General features: G+C 37.0%; 1 protein-coding gene across 2 annotated transcripts in view; it reads right to left on the bottom strand.

Moving 5' to 3' along the window:
• The window catches only part of LOC138693333 (zinc finger protein ZFP2-like), a 111,435-nt gene extending 90,670 nt beyond the window's left edge, over positions 1-20,765 (bottom strand). For both annotated transcript variants that reach the window (XM_069817238.1, XM_069817234.1), the window contains exon 1: positions 20,142-20,765. In XM_069817238.1, coding sequence (XP_069673339.1) covers positions 20,142-20,550 — 409 coding nt within the window. In that variant the 5' untranslated portion in view covers positions 20,551-20,765. The remainder of the gene's footprint in view (positions 1-20,141) is intronic.
• Positions 20,766-22,608: the final 1,843 nt, after the last annotated feature.

Below are 22,608 nucleotides of genomic sequence, written 5' to 3'. Positions count from 1 at the left end.
CATCCGACGATATGATCACATATCACTGTCCTTCGCAAGTCTTTCATGGCTCCGACTTAAAGAACGCAGAACTTTACACTCTTTGTCTTTACTCTTTCGAATTCTGCACACCTCATCACCAAATTACCTTTCGTCTCGTTTCTCTTATCTATACTCTAACCACGACGTAAATACCAGATCACTTTCTGTGGCATGCTAAGTATACCTCTTCATAGAACATCTTGTTATTCATCATCTTTTACAGTATTCACCTCGCGTCAATGGAATTCCTTGCCACAAAGTATTAGGGGCTGCAAGACAATAAACACCTTTAAAAACAGCTTAAAAGATAACCTTATTAGCATTTCACTCCAATCATACTGATTTAAACTATCACTGACTACATTGTTACTTCTTTCTTTAGACATCGTCCTGATAGTGCTGTATTTTCAAAATTGTCTCATAATAATCTCTTTCTATTATCTAATATTATTTGAAATATATTAACATTCTATGTATTTTAGCTTAATTCTGCTACACAGTTTATTTCAGTGTTTAATTAATAGTTCATAGTATTTTGTTGTTTAATTCGTAAATAACTCTTGTATACATGTAACTCTCACCTAAATCAAATTGTTGAATTCTTTGTAAGTTCATGCATATGTATATACACTTTTTGCTGGTTGAGTGGAAGAGAAGGCCTTACGGCCTTAACTCTGCCAGCTAAAATAAATTATTATTATTATTATTATTATTATTATTACTATTATTATAAACACACAAGGATCACGTGCAAGAAGTGTCAAGTTGTTCTGCAATCGCAGCGCTTGTATATAGTTCATACCAAAAGAAAAAAAATCTGCTGAAGACTCGTGTGAAACATAATAAAGATAATTTTTTATGATACTAGTACGATATAAGAAAGGCAATTGTATTATGTACGTTATATGGTTTATTTGAGGTGACTGCATTATAGAAAATAAGTTTGTGTCATAAACCACTAGTTATTGTATTCTATTGTATTTACATTCTATGGTATTTGTACATTGCTTCACAGCTAGAATTTGAACATGTCAAACATTTTTGTGGAATGTATTACACTGTATATTATATACTGTTACTCACAGTTGATTTACTTACACTATGCTGTCGACCCACGTCTGCTTAGGAAAGACAACATTCAAGGTCACTTATAATATTCGCCTTATATTCCAAAGAAAACACTTCACGCTTCTACATTTTTATACAGTACATTCACTGTTGGGACACTAGATCAGGTAGAAATGACAAACGCTGTTATGGTGTGACTGCGTACTCAGCCTTGGAATTTCCCGGGTCCCTTAATGGAAACTGGGAGAGGGTTGATGAAGTCTGAAAGCCATCGAAATCTTACCTTCATTTATGCTCTGGACATAATGTCCGTCCCCTTTTAATAAAAGAAGGCAATTTCATTTTCCGTTGTTTCGATGCTATCGGTCATAATGGAAATGTTTTTGAGAACAAAAGCAAACCTTTGACAGAGGAGGATTAGAAATAACAGTGGAGTAGAGTGCCTGAGAACATAATGTTAACACTTCGACAGTGGAGTGAGGCAAGGTCGTCCAGCGTTGCCTGGATTTACACTACAGCTCCATTGTGTAGGAATAGCTAATCCTACTTTTGTCCTTTGACTAAAGCAGTAAGAAACTTAGAATGTTGTTCTCAACCCATTCTTTCAATTTTATACAAGAAGGTCTGACTTCAAATAAGAATTTGTCAGGATACAAGGTTCACTATAAATGGAAATATTAATGTACGTTTTAATGTATGCGGGTCGGGATCAATGATTTAGGTTCACTATAGCCGAGTTCACTATATCCAGAGTTGACCGTAGTTTGAGACTGGTAAACACACTTCTAAGAAAAAATTGTTCTTCATTTTTCTATATACACTTTTAACACTACCTTATATATCACTGATTAAATTTCTGACTTCTTTACTGTGTTAATGCTTAAGGATTTACCTTGCTGACTAGTTTCGTAGTCTTGTGCTTTGGACAATAAGAATTTTACACCAGCTTTTGTTTATAGACTTCGTTTTAGTGAACTTTTATCACAGTTTCCAAATTATTCATTAGTTTTTACTGATGGATCCCGAATAAATGATGGTGTTGGTTGTTCCTTTGTTGCAAAAGGACAGATATTTATATATAAATTGAGCCAGTACACTAGTGTTTTTACCGTTGAACTATATGCTTTAATAGAGCTTTATTGTTTTTAAGCAACATATTAATTACAAAGACCTAGTCTCAAATACAGTGAAACCTGTTCAAATCGGAACCTGAATAATCCGGAATCCTGTCTATTTCGGAACAGTTTATTGGTCCCGGCGAAATTTGTATGTATTATGTGTAATTTTTCCTGAATAAAACGGAAACTGTCCAACGCGGAAACGGAAACTGTCTGCTACTGTTCAAAACGGAAACAATATTTTGGACACACTATGTTTTGTAACTATATTTTGAAACAGCGTGTAATTTCAAGGAATATACGAAATATGTAGGTCACTAAGATAAAAACAAGTTTTCTTTGCAAAATTTTAGAGGGTACGAGGGTGTGTTGGCCTGTCGGTCATAAATTTTATTACCCTGTCGACTAGGCAGACGAGTCCCTTCAAAGATTTTCAATGCTTCACACCCGTATACTGACGTAGCTAGACAGAGCGCAAGTGTAGTGATTTCCTGGTAAAAAAAAAGTTGCGTAAAATGTGGCATTAACATTAAGTGATGAAGTAAAAGTTATCGAGATAAAGGAAAATTAGAAACAAAGTCTATGTGAATTAATGTTGAAGTTCAGTGGAAAACTCAGGTGCGACACTTTAAAAAATAAAGATCATAATGAGTGAGTGGCGTGCGGCCAATATTGGTGACACAAAAGGAACCAGAAAGCAACTGTTTATGTGAAAATAAATGAACTGTCGTGGGAGTGAGTTCTTCATGACCTATCAAAGAACAAGCCAATTTCTGGATCTGTTCTGCAAAGCAAGCTATTGAACTGGGGAAGAAATTAAATAAACCAGAATTCAAGGCTTCTAATAGATGGCTCCTAGTCCAATTAATTAATAATGTGCAGTGATATGCAGTACAATATTAGAGTATAGTGTTAGATATTAAATAGAATGAGATTAGTAAACTTTAGCAGTGTTTAATGACTAATGAGTGAGTTATGATAATATTTATACAGAAAATGAGATTTTAATCAAGATGATTCACCAACGGAATAAGCGACAGAAAGCTGATTTAACGTGATTAGTAATAAACGGAATATTTTGTATTTCTTGCAATTTGCGGCATGCCATTTTGTATTGCATGTATATGAATGATAAAATATTCCATTTTAATGTCACACCTGAATAATACGGAAACCTGTCCACAACGGAAAAAAAAATTAGGACCATGTCACTTCCGTCTTGAACAGGTTTCACTGTATTAGCTCAGAGACCTGGAAAACGGTTTTCGATAGCTAAAACATTGAAGTTAGTTTTCAAAATTTTTACAAAATACTCCGCGATCTAATAACTAAATATAGCCTACCTTTCATACTTGTAATAATGTACCCAGTAAATATAAAAAAATAAAACCCTGGATCACTTCGTGTATTGTTAAATCAATACGCACAAGAGACAAACTAGCCAAAAAAGTAAAACGTGAACCTTTGAATGAAGATTTATCAAAAAAATATAAAAGGTACAGAAATATCTTAACTTGCATTATAAGAAATATGAAAGTTAGTTACTACTCAGAGAAATTTATCAACAATAGGAATGATCCCAAAAGATTTTGGTAGACCATTAACGAAGCTACCAACGTTTCAACAAATAAAAGCTGCGGTATTATGGAAATAGTAAATAAAGATGGCTTAATTATTAAGAATCGTTATGATATTGCAAACGAACTTAATGCTAATTTTACAAACACAGGACACAATATAGCATCAAAAATAAACAAAACCACAAGACTCTCTTCTTCCTTCTCTTACCCATCATCATCATCATCATCATCATCATCATCATCATCATCATCATCATCATCATCATCATCATCATCACCACCATCATCAATGTTCATGTTTCCCGTAAGTGATTAAGAAATATAACTATTGCTAAACCTTTAAAAAATAATGTGGCTCCGGGTATTGATGGTATCACTACTAGAACACTCAAAATGATTATTGAACCTATATCGAACCCTCTAACCCATGTCTTTAATTTGTGCCTATCACAAGGTGTATTTCTAACTGATCTGAAATGTGCTGTAGTAATACCCATATACAAATCTGGTGATAGAAATGATCTCAATACCTACAGACCCATCTCACTCTTGCCAAATCTCTCTAAACTATTAGAAAAATGTATTAAAAGCAGGTCAATTAATTTCTTAGAAAAAAACAGTCTATTAAGTCAAAAGCAGTTTGGTTTCTGTAATAACATGAGCACGGACGATGTTATTATGAAAGTAACATCAAGGATTATTAAAGAATTAGACTTGGGTAAAAAATGTTTAGGAGTTTTTCTAGATATTCAAAAAGACTTTGATACTGTAGACCATAATATACACCGTGTTCCGCTTATAAGTATAATAAAAGAAATAGTTATAATTTCATAACAATGCATGCAAATGGGTTAAGATTGGTACCATTGTAAAGAGGAAATTGGGAAGTTTTAATCCATTGTTGTTACTTATTTTTAGAAGACTCACGCATGCGCAGATCATTAAATAAGAGAATTCGTATCGTATCTTTAGTCAGTCAGCATGTGGACGCCACAGCAGAAAGCCTTTTGTGTGCTGTCATTAGCAGAACATAGATCCATAATTCGTGTACAGCGCTTGTTTCGCCGTCAGTACAATCTTAGACCGAGGGAAGCTGTACCGACGTACGTCTCAATAATGAAATGGGATAGGCAGCTCAGAGAAACAGGAAGTTTGTTGTCTAATGCAGGTAAACATTCCAAGCGTAAAGTGTCTGACGAAAATGTCGAACGCATTCGCGAGGCATTTCAGAGAAGCCCGCGAAAATCCATTCGACAGGCTAGTGTGCAGTTGAACATCCCACCAACAACAGTGCATACAGTGCTCCATAAAAGATTGCGTTTGCGAGCGTACAAGCTGCAACTTCATCAGATGATTACGCCGAATGATAAACTGGAACGAAAACGCTTTGCAGAAACAATGTTGGATAAAGTGGACGATGACGACACATTTCTAACTCGAGTCTGTTTCTCAGATGAGGCAACCTTCCACGTCAGTGGAAAAGTAAACCGACACAATTGTCGCATCTGGGGGTCGGAAAATCCAAGTGTCGTAATTGAACACCAACGGGATTCCCCTAAATGGAATGTTTGGTGTGGGATCATGCGTGACAGAATCATTGGTCCCTATTTCTTTGCTGAAAAGACAGTCACTGCAAACACGTACCTGGATATGTTGCAACTGTATGCTGTGCCACAACTCCCAGATGGAGCAATTTTCCAGCAAGATGGGGCTCCACCACACTTTGCTAACATGGTTCGCACATTCTTAGACGAACAATTCCCTGCAAGATAGATCGGAAGAGGATCACCGTACATCACATGGCCTGCCAGATCACCAGATCTAACACCACCTGATTTTTTCCTGTGGGGGTTTGTTAAGGACCAGGTCTACAGGACGCCAGTACGTGATTTGGCAGACTTACAAGAAAGAATTTATGCTGCTGTCAACAATGTTACACCACAGATGCTTCATAACACTTGGGTCGAGGTTGAATACCGGTTGGATATTTCCCGTGCCACCAATGGAAGCCATGTTGAGGTTTATGGAACATAAGGTAACAAAAATTCCCAGTTTTCATTCTTTGTAGCATTTGGTTTCAACTATATACTTGTATTAATTCAGAAGTTATAGCTATTTCTTTTGTTATACTTATAAGCGGAACACTCTGTACTCACTTCTAAACTTCATGCCTACGGTATTAAAGGAATCGCTTTAAATTTATTTAAGTCATACTTAAGCAACAGATCCCAATTAACGAAATTTAACGACCAACACAGTGAAATTCGTAATATAAATATAGGTGTACCACAAGGTACGGTTTTAAGCCCTCTACTATTTTTAATATACATCAATGACTTGCTAAATATTGATATAGGAAACACATTTGAAATATATTCGCATATGCCGATGATACAGCCATAATTTTTAGTGGGTCGAATTGGAATTATGCCTACCTAAATGCTAATAGAGGTATAAATATAATTAAGAAATGGTTAGATTAAAATTTGCTCTCATTGAACATTTCAAAAACAACTGCAGTTCCTTTTACATTAACGGCTTCTAGTCTGAGAAAATTCAAACTCGATAAGGATACAAATGTAAAAATACTCAATTGCAGTAACATAAACTTGATTGATTGCAATTGCTCTACCTTGACAGAATCCACGCAAGTAAAATACTTAGGTGTTGTCATTGATCAACATTTAAGATGGAATAAACATGTAACATATTTATGTAATAGGTTACGGAAAACAATTCACAACTTTGTAACCCTTCGTGCATATATGCCTATCTATGTTCTTCGTGTTGTTTATCTAGCCTTGTTTCAATCAGTCATTCAATACGGAATAATAGGATGGAGTGGAATGACAAAGACTGTCCTAACTCCATTAATATTATTACAAAAGCGTATCATCAAAATTTGTCTGCATAAACCACTTGATTATCCGACACAATTTATTTATTCTGAATTGCAAGTACTGAAAATTGAGCAAATATATAAACATACTGGTACATTACTAATTTATTTTCACAAAAATCGAACGAATTTTATAACTGAAAAACATACACATAACACCAGAAGAAATGTCCCATCTCTTTTGGCAGAACCTAAATGCCACACTACAGCTGGATTAAGACACAGTAGGAATTAAAATGTTATGGTTTATTTAACGACGCTCGCAACTGCAGAGGTTATATCAGCGTCACCGGATGTGCCGGAATTTTGTCCCGCAGGAGTTCTTTTACATGTCAGTAAATCTACTGACATGAGCCTGTCGCATTTAAGCACACTTAAATGCCATCGACCTGGCCCGGGATCGAACCCGCAACCTTGGGCATAGAAGGCCAGCGCTATACCAACTTGCCAACCAGGGCGATAGTAGGAATTATGGACCAAGACTATACAATTCAGTACTGAAAAATAATCCAGACCTAAGCAATTTACACATTCTTAAGTTTAAAAATAAAGTGAAAATGTATGATATTTGTTAAATTTTATTATTATTTTAAGTGTTATTAACATATGTTACCAATATTTATTGTATTTATCTGATGCGTGTAACCTATAAGATAAAACATTGTAATAAATATAAATAGATCATTTTCTTAATTAATAACAGTGTATATTTCCAATAAATGATTTCTTAGCATCGCTATAGATACACTTGATTGTACTTGTCACTATCTCTGGCACTAGAGAGTTCTTGAAATTTATATTTTCCCCGCCATTCTAAAATATTTTGATATGATACCTCTTGCACAAATATAACTGAAACTTCATTAATATATTTCAGTATTATTTGTATTTATCCTGGGAATAATGAACAGTTTGTCTCGTAGACACTTTGTTTTTCAGCATTAACTTCCCATGACTGTATGAAAAGATTCGAACAGAACGTCAGGATGTAGACCTTCGGGTCCCCCCTACTACCAATAATGCATAACACAATGTCAATACAGCGGTTACTGTCGTCTGTGATACAACGAACTTTTTTGTTGATTTTCGAGTTTCGTTATTTTTTTTTCTGGTTATTATATGCTTATTTAAGTTGTGTTAACTCTTGCTATGTGGTTTTTATTTTATTTTATCAGTCTTAGTATTTATTTTATTATTGTTAATATTTGGTTTTATTATTATTATTAATTAATTCATTTGTATTACTATCTTTGTATTATCTCCATCACGGTTATTATTATTATTACTGTTATTTCTATCATCAACATTATTATTGATATCTGTAAAATTTATGTAGACTACTGGACTGTACCCGAGTATGAGCATATGCTCATTTCGGGTATCTATTCATATGTACCATTTCAATTATAAATTGTGAATAAATTAGAATTTGAATTGGAAACCCCGGGGCATATTCCTTATCTGCTCTGACTCTTTTAAGCACCATTCAGTCCCTGCAGCATTTGAATTCTGATGATCCGCTTGTGTTGAGAACCCAGGAACTTTTCCACACTCTCCTTAGCTATGATTATGAGATTGGACTCCGGATCATGTTGGCATTCCTGGTAACTAGGCGGCAGATGCTGCAGCAAGGGACGGTGCTATGAATGGGTCTGAGGCTTATTGGCGTGAGAAGTGGCAAGATATTCAAAATTACCTGAAATATTCAATATGGTGGCTATGGGAAGGAGAATGGTCTGCACAAGAGGGAAATAAATTACGAAGAATAAAGAATACTGTTCGAGTTTGGGATTTGTTCACAAGAGCGACATGACACGAATAAGTTTTACTCACCCAGTTGAGGATTGGCCACTGTCATCTGACACATGGCCATCTCCTACTTGGCGAGCACCAGCCGGAGTGTGATATATGCCATTTTCCTCTTATGGTGGCACATTTTTTTTATTGCACTGTAGAAAATATGACCGTGTCTGTTGGCAATATGGAATTCAGCCGACTCTACATGACACTCTTGGAAATGATTTTAATTGTAGAAATGCAGTTCTGAGATTTTTATCGAATACAGGACTTGACAGGGTGATGTAGTTTTCTAATGACTTGTTTTTGCTTATCCTTCGGCCCCTTTACATCCGGAGATTACATTTGTTTAGTATATGTTTTTAACAAACTTGACATTCGGACCTTTTACATCCGAGCATTTTATAAATGCGTCAGTTAATTTATTTCGGGTGGCATTTGTTTTATTATTTTATTGTTTCTTTTTAAATAATAGCTAGGGTCTGAGAACTGCTCACTTTTATGCTTTATTGAATGTAAGGATAATGGTGTACAACCTGTCAAGAAAAGCTTTACCATCATATTTTCAAAACTTATTTTAACTTGTCCTTCCATAGACCACGTAAAGATCAATGATCTAAATGTACAACATATGAATCATCTAATGTGGAACAAAGCTAATAATGCAAGATGAACATAACAGACACACAGCAAGAGAAGAAAAAGAACTTGACAAAAATGAAGCTAAGCTAAATCTTGACCACAGATCCAACGAACCCCATCCTCTTTTACAAAACAAAGTTAACATATTATTCTTCAATTTTCTATATACAGTTTTACACTTACATATAACTGATTTAATGTCCAATGTCTTTACCGTGTTAATATTTAGGATTTACCTTCCTTGACTACTTTCGAAGTCTTGTGCTTCACTCTCCAAAGCCTAGTCTAGTCAAGCAAGGTAAATCCTAAATATTAACATGGTAAAAAAGTTGGAAATTTAACCAGTACATATACTGTAATTTTACTATATTTAATGTTGGAGATGGGAGTGGAAAATGCTACATGTGGAATGAAGTAGAAGGTGGACGAGAGCCTTGGTGAAATTGCTTCATGTATTTTGCAGCATTTGAAAAGTGTTTCAGAAACAGTGAAGAGTGTAAGGCTCTTCAGTGACACATCTGAAGGACAAAATAAGAACCAGTACGTAGCTGCAATGTTCATTTATGCTGTAATGGTGTTACCATAGACATTATTGACTAAAAGTTTCTTGTGTCTGGCCATAGTCAGATGGAGTGCCATTCAAAGCATGCCAGAATAGAAACTGCATCAAAAAAAGTACCAGTTTACTTGCCATATGAATGGATGACGATTGCTAGAACAGCCAAACTTACAGAGCCGAAGTATCAAGTTTACGAAAAGAAACATATCAAGTTTGTTCACTGGAAAGCATTAGCAACGTTAGTGACGATGAATGGAAATACATCTGACAGGGCAGCAGAATAAATTGACGAGAAATTAAGTGGATAAGGTACGAAAAGGCAGATCCATTTGTAGGGAAAATTAAGACGAGTTATGAAGATGATTTCCGCAGTATCAACGTCTTGCCAAGGTCGACGGTTTACAATCAATACTATGGAGGAATGACTGAAACTTTTGCACACTGAGAAGAGGACAATTTCTGCATTGAAGTTGAAGCATTTTCAATTCAGATAATGTTCCTAATGACTGTTAAGATATCATTCAGAATTTATTAAGTGATTCTGCTCTTGAAAATGATGAAACAGTGGTGCCAGATATCAATGAAGACAAAGATGAAGATTTTCTTTAAATGAGTAAGACTATAGCTTCTATAGCTTACCAAGTATTTTACAGTAACATCTGCCTCTATTTGTTTGTAAAGAAAACTCAGTGTGTGAAAAAATACACTAAAACATTCTACATTTTGTTTGTTTTCACTTTTGTTCAGAACTACATAATTTTTTTCTGTCAGAATTAAAGTTTTTAAATAACCAATCAGCTCTGGAAAACAAGCGTTGATAAAATTGAGTATTGTAGCTGACATTTATTTGAAAAGAATAAAGTATCACTGATTATACACTAGTTCTATTTTAATATTCATCTTTTCATATATTGACAATTCCAAACGTGGCTATCTTATTTTTCGTAAATGCTCAGAATGTGTTAACTGATAGTGCAAAATATTTGTAGCTAAAGCATTACTGCAAATATTAATGTCGAAATTTTATGGTGAAATAAATAAGTAACCAACTAAAAACCTCGGTTTGATGAGTAGATCCAAAGTTTAATTTTTGAATACTGAAGATTTATGATTTTGGAGACGGCCACATTTGGAACCAAGCCATCGACTCAATTGTGTAATAATTAAATTTCATTTCTTGTCTCTTGTATTCAGGGAGCGAATTAAGATTTGTGATGAGAGGGAGATAGAATCCTAGGTACAGAATACCTTACATAAAATTATCATTATCCTCATTTTATATGGATTAACGCTTGATTGCAGTGAGTTGCTTGTCTTGCATCTTGATCATAATAATAATAATAATAATAATAATAATAATAATAATAATAATAATAATAATTATATCCATGAGCAGACTTAAGATAAGATGTGTAATTCCTAAGTTTTTTATTGTTGTCAGCTTGCTGGTGATCATAATACATCAATATTATTTTCTTTGCTTACTTTATAACTTACTGTACTTTATAAAGTATGGAACAATTTCAGAACATGGATTCCATCAGTTATCTCCACTCCAAGACACTATGGGACCGTGGGAATTAGGGGTAATATTGGTTGGGGGAAAGGTAAGGAAAGGTAAGATTTGAAGGAAAAAAGTTACCTGCTTGAAGGTAATTTCCCTCTTCCCTCTTTCTTCTTTCTTTATCTGCCTCTCCTCAATCCGTGGTTTTCTGTACTTCATTGTCCTTGCTGTATGTGGTTACATATCTTCTTGTTGCTGATCTTTGTTGAATCCTCAGCAGTCTCTCTGGAGAACACGTGTTCTTGATAGAAAAATTTCGGAAGTCGTACATATGTTGCAAATGAGAGAAAATGTACCATACGCAAGATGCAATTGCTCAATCACGAATAATAAATTACTATGTAGACGTGATGGTGTTTAAGATAAACTGGCGTGAAAATAATATTTGTCCCCATGTAATAATGTGTTTAAAGCGATTTTATGATGTATTTCAAGTGCATAAATGAATTTACATTCATGTGACTCGGTGATTTTGGCACGCGGGCATAGAAGCGTTGACTTAACAGGACCTAACTATATTCTAAAGCACGTGACTTTCTCATTAAGTCACGATAGGCCAATGAGAGAAAGAATTGACACTCGCGCCAGTGCGTGAAATTAACAGGTAACGCTGGACAGCTTGGCCTGTCGACACTTTTGTGCAGACGTACATAAGGCATGGATGTACGACTGTGTTGCTTCAACAGTGATATGGAATCGTTCGCCAGCATTTCCGAAGTGCACAGCCTTAGCAGTGATAGCGGTAAGCTAATACCGTTTGCGCAGAGAAGGGATTACTAACAAGTACGTACACTTGTCCGAAATGTGGTGCTGAGATGAAGTTATCCTCGCGTACAGATATTGGTGATGGGGCCGCGTGGAGGTGCTTCAGAAGAAAATTACACAAAGTACTTGTACAGCGGACACTTAGCAAGGGCTCTTGGTTTGGCTTTTCTAAGATGTCAATGTCCCGTGTTTTTGATCTCACTTACATCTGGGTAGCTCAAATATAGCCGAAGCAAGTGAAATTGGTAATTTATTTGATGTAGGTATAAGTTGTACCACCATCACGGACTGGTACAGCTTTTACATAGAAGTACGTACGGCAAATACTTTTGAGGCGGCCACAAACTCAGATGTGGGGCCTGCACACATCGTCTTCATCGACGAATCTAAGTTCGAGAAAAGAAAGTATAACCGAGGTAAGCGCATGGAGGGCCAGTGGGTGTTTGGGGGCATTGATCGCGATACCAAGGAATGCTTTCTTGCCACAGTGGAGGACAGGACTCGAGACACTCTCTTGGAAGTGTTGAAAGAAAATGTCCTTCCTGGAACAACAATTTATTCCGATTGTTGGAAGGCATAAGAATCTCTGGGTGACGAGGATTATAATCAGGGGCGGTAACCTACTTTTTAAATAGCTTACATAATTACATTTTATCTTCTAGCATTCATTCTTCGTTTATAAAGATTCTGCAAATTGTAAAAACATTCAAACCACTGAGCAGTAACTGCTTGCTTTGTGGCCCGCCAGTCGGTTAAGAAGGCTGCTGCTTGCTTACTTCATCGGCCCCAGTTGATCCGATTTCAACAGGCGACACCCAACATACAAAGATGTGGTAGGTCAGACAGCGGAGGGGTGAGAAAGTTTACCATGGCAACTATGCGTTTTATAGTGGGGGATCCATGTCAAAGGATGCATTTAGTGGGAGGGAACCTTTCCGTCTAAGGCAGTATTCTCACCACAATGCAGGAATTTCTTCACATTTGTTTGGTATATTTGAAGTGAATATGTTGGTAGAAATAGTAGTGTAGTGCCTAGCGTGAGTTGTAATGGTCTGCATTCTGCATTGTGTGTTATAATCTGATTTTTCTTAAGTGATTATTATTGTGTTATGTGTCGTTTATTTTTATGGTTATTATTATTTAAGAGATTTATAATGAGTCCAACTAGCGACTTGGTGTGTTCCTACTCCAGACACCCTTTTCTTTGTGGAAAGATGACAAACGCGACGTGCTAAATGTTGGCAGACCAACACCAGTGTTGTGTTTAGAAAAACTTTGCAGTGGGGCATGTTCAAAAAGTTATATCAGGAAATTAAAATCTCGTTGGTATGAAGAATATAAATGGTTGTGCCGTAGTAGCTATTACCAGAAATAATTGTTCTGTTGATCGTGTTTGCTTGTCGGCATTGTAAAGGGCACGTGGAACAACAATGGTGTGGCGGACATAAACAATATTAGCCGAGCATTCCGAAAACATGAAGCTTCTCTAGAACATTTACATAATTGTGTCGGATTAAGAGAGCTACGAAAAAAGGTGAGTCAATTACCAAGTATATATTATTTTGATGTACCGAAGTACATATGATATTTCCATGTAGATATTCTGCGTCATCATACGATGAAAGAGTAATCATCATCATCAATAGCTATCAGGGTTTAGGCCATTTGGCCTATTCTGTCTCAGGTGAAAAGCTGGTCTCTCCATCGCTTCTTCGGGCGTCCACGATCTCGGTATCCAAGGGGTCTGTAATTTAATAATCTCCTGGGTAGTCAGTCTATCATTTGGCATCCGTAGAACATGCTCATGCCAGTTGCTCTGATACTTGTGGATTGTCTCTGTAATGGCTGCGATATTTAGTTCTTGTCGGATGTCTTCATTATATTTATGGTCATAGATGAAAGAGTAACGGAACGGAGAAAAATCCTCTCTGGCGCCGGGATTTGAATCCGGGTTTTCAGCTCTACGTGCTGATGCTTTATCCACTAAGCCACACCGGATACCCACCCCGGCATCGGACAGAATCGTCTCAGATTAAGTTCCAACTCTTGGGCTTCCTCTAGTGGCCGCCCTCTAGACTACAGCATAGATGTCTATGAACGTAGGACTGAAGTCCACACATGTGCTGAGGTGCACTCGTTATGAGTGACTAGTTACCCGGGATCCGACGGAATAAGCACTATCTTTCGCATATCATATATATTATTTTAATGTACCGAAGTACTTATGATATTTCCATGCAGATATTCTGCATCATCATACGATGAAAGAATAATGGAACAGAGAAAAATTCTCTCTGGTGCCGGGATTTGAACCCGGGTTTTCAACTCTATGTGCTGATGCTTTATCCACTAAGCCACACCGGATACCCACCCCAGCGTCGGACAGAATCGTCTCAGATTAACTTCCAACTCTTGGGTTTCCTCTAGTCGCCGCCCTCTGCACTAAGTCAAAGAAAGATATCTATGAACGTAGGACTGAAGTCCACACATGTGCTGAGGTGCACTCGTTATGAGTGACTAGTTAGCCAGGATCCGAATTTTTCGCCATTCCATTACTCTTTCATCGTACAATTACCAAGTAGCTGAAGTAGTAATCACTAGCAATTTTTCTTTCAATCTTTTTATTGTGATATAGTGAATAGTATCTCTTTTGTAAATGTGTATTTCTCACCCGGTTCCCTCCTTCTCACAGCTCAAGCATCACTTAGGGTACGGCCACACGAGCTACATTTGTCGCAGGTTTTCTGCTACAAATGTAGCTACCGTAATTGTCGCAAAATGGGTGGCCACATGGGCGCTACAATTACTGCTCAATTATGCGTTAAATGTCGCTACGTGTGGCCACATTTGTAGCTAGTTCTTTTGCGTTCTGCAGCACTCAGCATGCTCCTTCTTCACCTCCTCTCTCCTTAATCCTACTTCCATTTTTATGACATATCTTAGGACTGTACATTATTATGGTCACACACAATGGTATTGAGCATGAGAAGAAAATTGATAGCAGTGCCATAAAGGAAACTTTTATTCCTGTGTCAGATTTTCAACAGGCAATATTGTTCGTCAGTAACAATCGAAAGTACGGTGAAGGGTTTGCAGGAAGGCTATATGAAGACCTAATTTTTCGAGGTTCTGTAGAAGGGTCATTGGGGTTTACAACAGATTAGACATGCTCTTCCCTAGTCAACACACGAATTTCTAAGCCATCTAAGGAGTTTTAAACATGACCCTTATTCCTATCCTACAACACAACTCAAAAAGGAAATGTGTTTGTAACATATTTGAGAGATCTGTGTCCTAAAAGAATTGTTTTTTTTTTTTTTTAACCTATGTTCCTCTCTCAAAGTGAGAGTCCAAGTTTCACAACCGTACAAAACAACCGGTAATATAACTGTTTTATAAATTCTAACTTTCAGATTTTCGGATAGCACACTGGATGATAACAGCTTCGCAACCGAATAAAAACAGGCATTTCCCATATTTATTCTGTGTTTAATTTCCTCCTGAGTATCGTTTATATTTGTTACTGTTACTCTCAGGTATTTCAATTTTTCCACCTCTTCTAAGGATAAATTTCCAATTTTTATAGTTCTACTTCGTACAATATTCTCGTCACGAGACATAATCATAATCTTTGTCTTTTCGGGATTTACTTCCAAACCTATCTCTTTACTTGCTTCAAGTAAAATTCCCGTATTTTCCCCAATCGTTTGTGGATTTTCTCCTGACATATTCACGTCATCTGCATAGACAAGCAGCTGATGTAACCCATTCAATTCCAAACCCTCTCTGTTATCCTGGACTTTCCTAATGGCATATTCTAGAGCAAAGTTAAAAAGTAAAGGTGATAGTGCATCTCCTTGCTTCAGCCCACTGTGAATTGGAAACACATCTGACAGAAACCGACCTATATGGACTCTGCTGTACGTTTCACTGAGACACATTTTAATTAATCGAACTAGTTTCTTGGGAATACCAAATTCAATAAGAATATCATATAAAACTTCTCTCTTAACTGAGTCATATGCCTTTTTGAAATTTATGAATAACTGATGCACTGTACTCTTATAGGTAAAGGTAAAGGTAAAGGTAAAGGTATCCCCGTAACATGCCATGAAGGCACTTGGGGGGCATGGAAGTAGAGCCCCATGCTTTCCATGACCTCGGCACTAGACTGAGGTGGTGTGGTCGGCACCACGCTCTGGCCGCCTTTTACCCCCGGGAAAGACCCGGTACTCAATTTTATAGGAGGCTGAGTGAACCTCGGGGCCGTTCTGGAAGTTTGGCAACGAGAAAAAATCCTGTCACCACCTGGGATCGAACCCCGGACCTTCCAGTCCGTAGCCAGCTGCTCTACCAACTGAGCTACACTCTTATACTCCCATTTTTTCTCCATTATCTGTCGAATACAAAATATCTGATCAATAGTTGATCTATTACGCCTAAAACCACATTGATGATCCCCAATAATTTCACCTATATATGGAGTTAATCTTCTCAAAAGAATATTGGACAAAATTTTGTACGATGTCAACAAAAGTGATATTTCTCGAAAGTTACTACAGTCAATTAGTCTTGTCCCCCCTTCTAAAAGATAGGTACAATTATGGACTCCTTCCATTGTTCTGGTACAATTTCCTTTTCCCAAAGCAAGTACAAGCTTATGAATTTCGTTAGATAATGCACTTCCACCCTCTTGTATTAATTATGCTGGAATTTGATCGACAACTGGAGACTTATAATTTTTCAAATTTTCTATCGCAATTTCGACTTCAGAAAGTGTGGGTTCGGGTATAAATGGCTCAGCAGTTTGTATTTCAATTTCGTCCTTATCATTTCTATTTGGCCTATGTATATTTAGTAGTTGCTCAAAATAGTTCTTCTATCTGTTCAGGATTGAATGAGAACCTGCAAGCAAGTCACCATTCTCATCCTTGATCACGTTTACCCTTGCCTGATATCCATTCTTAAATTCCTTTATGCCCTTATATAAATATCTAATGTTTTTATTTTTACTATTTGTTTCTACCCCATTCAGTTTTTCCTTCAAGTAATCTTTTTTTTATTCCTAAGTGTACGATTTGCTTCCCGACTTTCATTGAAATAATTATCTCTATTCGCCTCAACTGGATCCTGTAAGATTTTCAATTTTGCCTGTTTCCTTCTTTCTACTACTATGCAACAATCTTCATCAAACCACGGTTTCTTTTTCTTAGTTTCATAATAACCTATGCTCTGCTCAGCTGCAATTTTGATATTATCTCGGCTATTTTCCCATACACTATTAACATCTACCTCTTCTTCAATTTCGTCGGAACTTGCTATTTGAAATTTCGACCTGATAATGTTGCTTAGTTTCCTCGTCCTTTAATTTCGGAATATTGTATATTCTAATATTAACTTGTTGCTCTACTTGCTTGGTTACTGATAGTCTTTCTCTCAGTTCTCCAATTACCAAATAATGGTCAGAATTACAGTCTGCCCCCTGAAGGTTCGAATGTCTACTATACTAGTAGGCCTATGTCTTCTTTTATCTATCAAGATGTGATCTATCTGGTTATGTGCCAATCCATCTCATCTGGCGAAGGCCAAGTATATTTATGTATATCCTTATGGAAGAATGTTGTACTTTTGACAATTACATTTTTTGATGGGACAAAGTTGACTAACCTAATCCCATTATCATTACTAGTTACGTGTAGGCTCTAAAGAGTTTGTAATATATAACTAGAGACACCAACGGCGCTAGTGTAGCGTATAAAATTGAACCGCTGTTCGGCCACCATTAAAGGAAGTTGATGCTTCGCCGGGATTGCGAGCAGTTCATGCTTATTTGAGGAGTATGAATAAATATAAGTGCACTTGAAAGGAAATAATAAAATGGTGAAATACTGCGCCACAAATAATTGTTCTAACATAGCTTACTATTGTAGGATGCCCAGGAAAGCATTGAAAGAATATTCTAAATGCAGTTCCTCCTTTGAATGTGTTTACAGAATGTCGGAACATTTCTTGGATAAAGTTTTTCCAGAAACACATTAATCAGGTTTATATGGTTTATTTCAACAATGTATGTAAGGGTTAGGTGCCATCATATTACAATAGATTGTAATAGCAAAGTGCACAAGAAAATCCTCAGACAGCATCTGTATAAAACTGTTTTTTTCAGAATAAATGAAATCATTTATGTTCCCGTTTAGTACAATATGTACTTCTAGTTTATTGTTGAAAGTATAGTATGACAACCAATTTATTACCACCACCACTACTAGTAGGCATACTATTACCACCAATACTAGGCCTACTATTACCACCACTACTATGCCTACTACCACCACTACCACTATTAATGGCACCAATACTAGGCCTACTATTACCACTACTACTAGGCCTACTGTTACTACTACTAGGCCTACTAATATCATTAATACTAAGCCTACTATTACTTCTACTACTAGGCCTTCTGTTACTATAGGCCTACTGCTGCTGCTACTACTACTACTACTACTACTACGAGGCCTACTACTACTGCATTAAAAAGCCTGTACTGACCTCTAATCTATGGTCGTCAACTATATAATTAATAGATTGTTTTATGATGAAAATTTATCCTTATTTTGTTTTAAATCAGTGTTTCCAGAATTTTGATGATCTCATATTTCACCACTAAACATTTTCTAAGCACCATATACCTTTCTCTTCCTTTGCATGAAAGGACAAAAATACAGATTATTTTAAATATTACACTAAATATCTATTATTATGGCCTTAAACAATACTGGTAATAATGAAAATTCATGTTGGTATTTCCATTGTTCAATATTTCACTTACTTATCCCGAGTATATATGTGTCATTTAATTTATTTTTTTTATAATATCGCCATAGACGAATCATATAATATTTCAATAAAAGGTCCACACCTGTGGAGTAACAGTTAGCACGTCTAGCCGCGAAACCAGGTGGCCCGGGTTCGATTCCCGGTCGGGGCAAGTTACCTGGTTGAGATTTTTTCCGGGGTTTTCCCTCAACCCAATATGAGCAAATGCTGGGTAACTTTCGGTGCTGGACCCCGGACTCATTTCACTGGCATTATCACCTTCATCTCATTCAGACGCTAAATAACCTAGATGTTGATAAAGCGTCGTAAAATAACCTACTAAAAGAAAAAAAAATATTTCAATAAATACAGCGCTCTTCTACCATTCATATTTATTTAATCACGATCCATCTTTGGTAAAAGATGTTTAAAACAGTGTCTATCACCAGGCTACAACAATGTATTGCGGTACTGTTTCCGAATTTCGCGCCGCAAACACTCCCTTTAATGGCGGATGCTAGCCGATTCAATTTGTGACATTTTCCCTGCCTGCCACTCACGGGTATGTGTCTCTAGTAAGTATTACAAACTCTTTGGTAGGCTCTCTTTTTCCAATAGTCGGTTTAAAAATATCCTCCCGTCCTACCTTAGCATTGAAGTCTCCCAATAAAATTTTCATGTGATATCTAGGTATCTAACTGATCAAAAGTGAGTTCCAATTCCTCATAGAAGCTATCCTTTATATGTCAGCTTTCTCTTCTGTAGGGGCCTGAGCATTTATAACTACGATATCGCACCATCTATCCTTAAGTACTAAATACGATAACCTATCACTGATAAATTCCACCTTTTTTACTGCTGATTTTATTCTTTTATGAGCAAAGAATCAAGTTTCTAATTGGTGATTATCGTTTCCTTCCCCATAATACAAGTAATCTCCTATTTGTGTTATGCCGTTCCCATCTAACGTAACCTCCTGTACTCCCACAAAGTCTATTCTATATATAGCTAGTTCTTTTGCTACTAATGTTACTCCAAGTACCAAATCTCATAACCTTATTCCTTTGCTGTAGTCGTGCCAGAGAATTAGTCCCATTCCGAGGCTTATTTAAGGTTTCGTAAGAAGCTGTTTCTTTCGGTGATGGGTTGTTAGTCTTTCGCCCAACCCCCAAGCTGGAGGACCACCCCTCATCGCTGCCCGCGACTGCTTGTTCAATATATTCGCAGCTACCCTCCATATCTGGAGGCCGTCTCCTCTATCCGCAGCCTGGGGACGCGCCATGCCACAATACATGGTAAGAAAAAGACTTACCGAAATTAACTCTGCTCCCAGGATCGCCCAGTTGCAATTCACGCACTTGCATTGTCTTATATGACTTCAAATTAAGTAACTTTGTTGCGACTCTTGCGGATGATTTCGACACGCCAACCTCCTGCGCTAGACGTTTGAGAGATTTTCGCGGCGAATTTTCGAGCCTAGCTCCAATGTCGTCTAACTTCTCTTCAGTAAGAACTCTTCGGCGCGGCTGAGTTTTCTTGTCATTTAAGGAGCCAGTCTCTCGTACCTTTTTCACTATATCCCGCACACTCGATGGATTTGGGATCGCAGAATCTGCGAATCTTTCCCGGAATCTTCTTCTCACTGTTGCTACAGACTCAGTTTTCACAAAATTATCGTATATAAAAATTCGCTGTTCTATCGTATATCTGATACGAACCATCTGAACTTAATGAGTTGATCCTACGAACAAATAGAATGCCGAATACCAAACGAAAACTTCTCCTTCCTAACCTCCATGACCAATACATTATGACATTACATTCTAATGAAGCTTGCACTCATCTTGCACTCCATGACTTCAACTCGAAATATTCTCACATAAAGGAACTATGTTGTCATTCGCAATAATAGGCATAATTGGTAAATGAAGTCTATCAAGCAGGCTATGGAATCGTTGACACACCATCAGTGTCGCCAACCTACTCGCCACATTGGTCTTGAAACCCGCTATATATCCGCCAGATTTAGATTACATGTTTTCTTTTCTGTTGCACGGAGGAGGGACCCGAAGACTTGCACTGCAGCCTGAGGCTTATTGTGCTTACCACTCCTAGTGTGTGAATGACTGAGTAGCTGAACAGCTGCGCTCTTGTACAAGTAAGCCTACAGCATGCTGCATCGTGAACTGAACCCGGACTATGATATGTGAATTAATGATGGCGAAATGATTCCGAGGTCTATCGCCGAAAGTTACCCAGCAATTCTGCTTCAATTGGTTGAGGATAAACCCCGGAAAAACTCCAACCAGGATTCGAACCCGGACCCACTCTCTTCACGGTCGGACGCGCTGGCCGTTATTCCTCAGTGATGGACTACAGGGACGTCTAGGGGGGTGCGAAAGGGTGCGCAAGCACCCCATAAAAAATCGGAGCACCCCTTTCCGCACCCCAAAGGACATTTGAAGTCCTGATTTGAGCAATTTATTTTTAAAAATACTAGGCATAAATTATTTTGAAGAAAAAAACAAACATATTCCTGTAAGAGTGTAAAACAATTTTCATTACACGGGGAAAATGAAAACTAGCCATTATTCAAACTGCACATAACATTTGACACGTAATTACAGCGTTGCCATAAAGAGAAACTAGAGTCAGAAGATGATTACTATGCGGATGACTTTCAGCCAATTCTTGATAAAATTTTAAATGATTTGGAACACGAATTTTCTGAACATAGCTCATTAATTAAAGGCATGAAGTGTTTGCAACCCGCATCTAAGAATTTTCTTTGATGTGAAAAAACTATGTCCCTTGGGCATGGTTATGGATGTAATGAACAAAGTGTGGAAGCCGATGTGAAACTAATCCCTAAAACAATTGAATGTTATGAGAATGAACATGATGTCACTACTGACAACATTTTAAAATTTGTTAATTTTCTTCAGGAGTATAAATTGGCATTTCACGAAATTCACAAGCTTTCCATGGTTTCTATCGTAACACCAGCATCTAGTGCGGGATGTGAGCGTGCATTTTTGTGTTTACGTTGCATTAAAACTCACTTGCGGAACAGAACGGGCCATGAACATCTCAGCGATCTCGCAGTCCTTGCTGTAGAGCAGGATCTCATAAAGGCGCTGGATATTGAGAATCTAATCGACAAATTTGATGCTGCCCATGGCAATCGACGTATAGCTTTATATTAGGAAACTCAATACACATTCCCAGGTAAATAGTAATAGTAGTAATCACCATAATCATCATCATCATCATCATCATCGTCATCATCATCATCATCATCATCATCATCATCAACATCCTTGCATGTATTGGGCCTAGTGGCCCGTTACGGTCTCTTGCCAACGCTTGAACGGTCTGCCCAAGGATCTCTTGCCCACAGGATGGTAATTTAAAATTTGGCATGGAATTCTAGAACGAGGCATTCTGATGACATTTGATCTCCAGTTTTATCTGCATTTCTGTAGGTATTCCGTAATCGGTTCAATCTGCAGTTCTTTCATAATGTCAAAATAGTAATAATAACAACAACAACAACAACAACAACAATAATAATAATAATAATAATAATAATAATAATCTATACTAATAATAAATCTGTAGCCGAAATGTTTCTGGTAATTTTCGATTTTCCACAAATAATTGGTCCTAACATATATAATTAACCACCCTGAAACCGAAAATCGCTTTTTTGAAATTTTTTGTTTGTATGTCTGTCTGTCTGTATGTTTGTTACCTTTTCACGCAATAATGGCTGAACG

This window comes from Periplaneta americana, chromosome 17, assembly GCF_040183065.1.
Source record: "Periplaneta americana isolate PAMFEO1 chromosome 17, P.americana_PAMFEO1_priV1, whole genome shotgun sequence".
NCBI classification, from domain to species: Eukaryota; Metazoa; Arthropoda; class Insecta; order Blattodea; family Blattidae; genus Periplaneta; species Periplaneta americana.
This window is presented reverse-complemented; position numbering and strand designations above follow the sequence as displayed.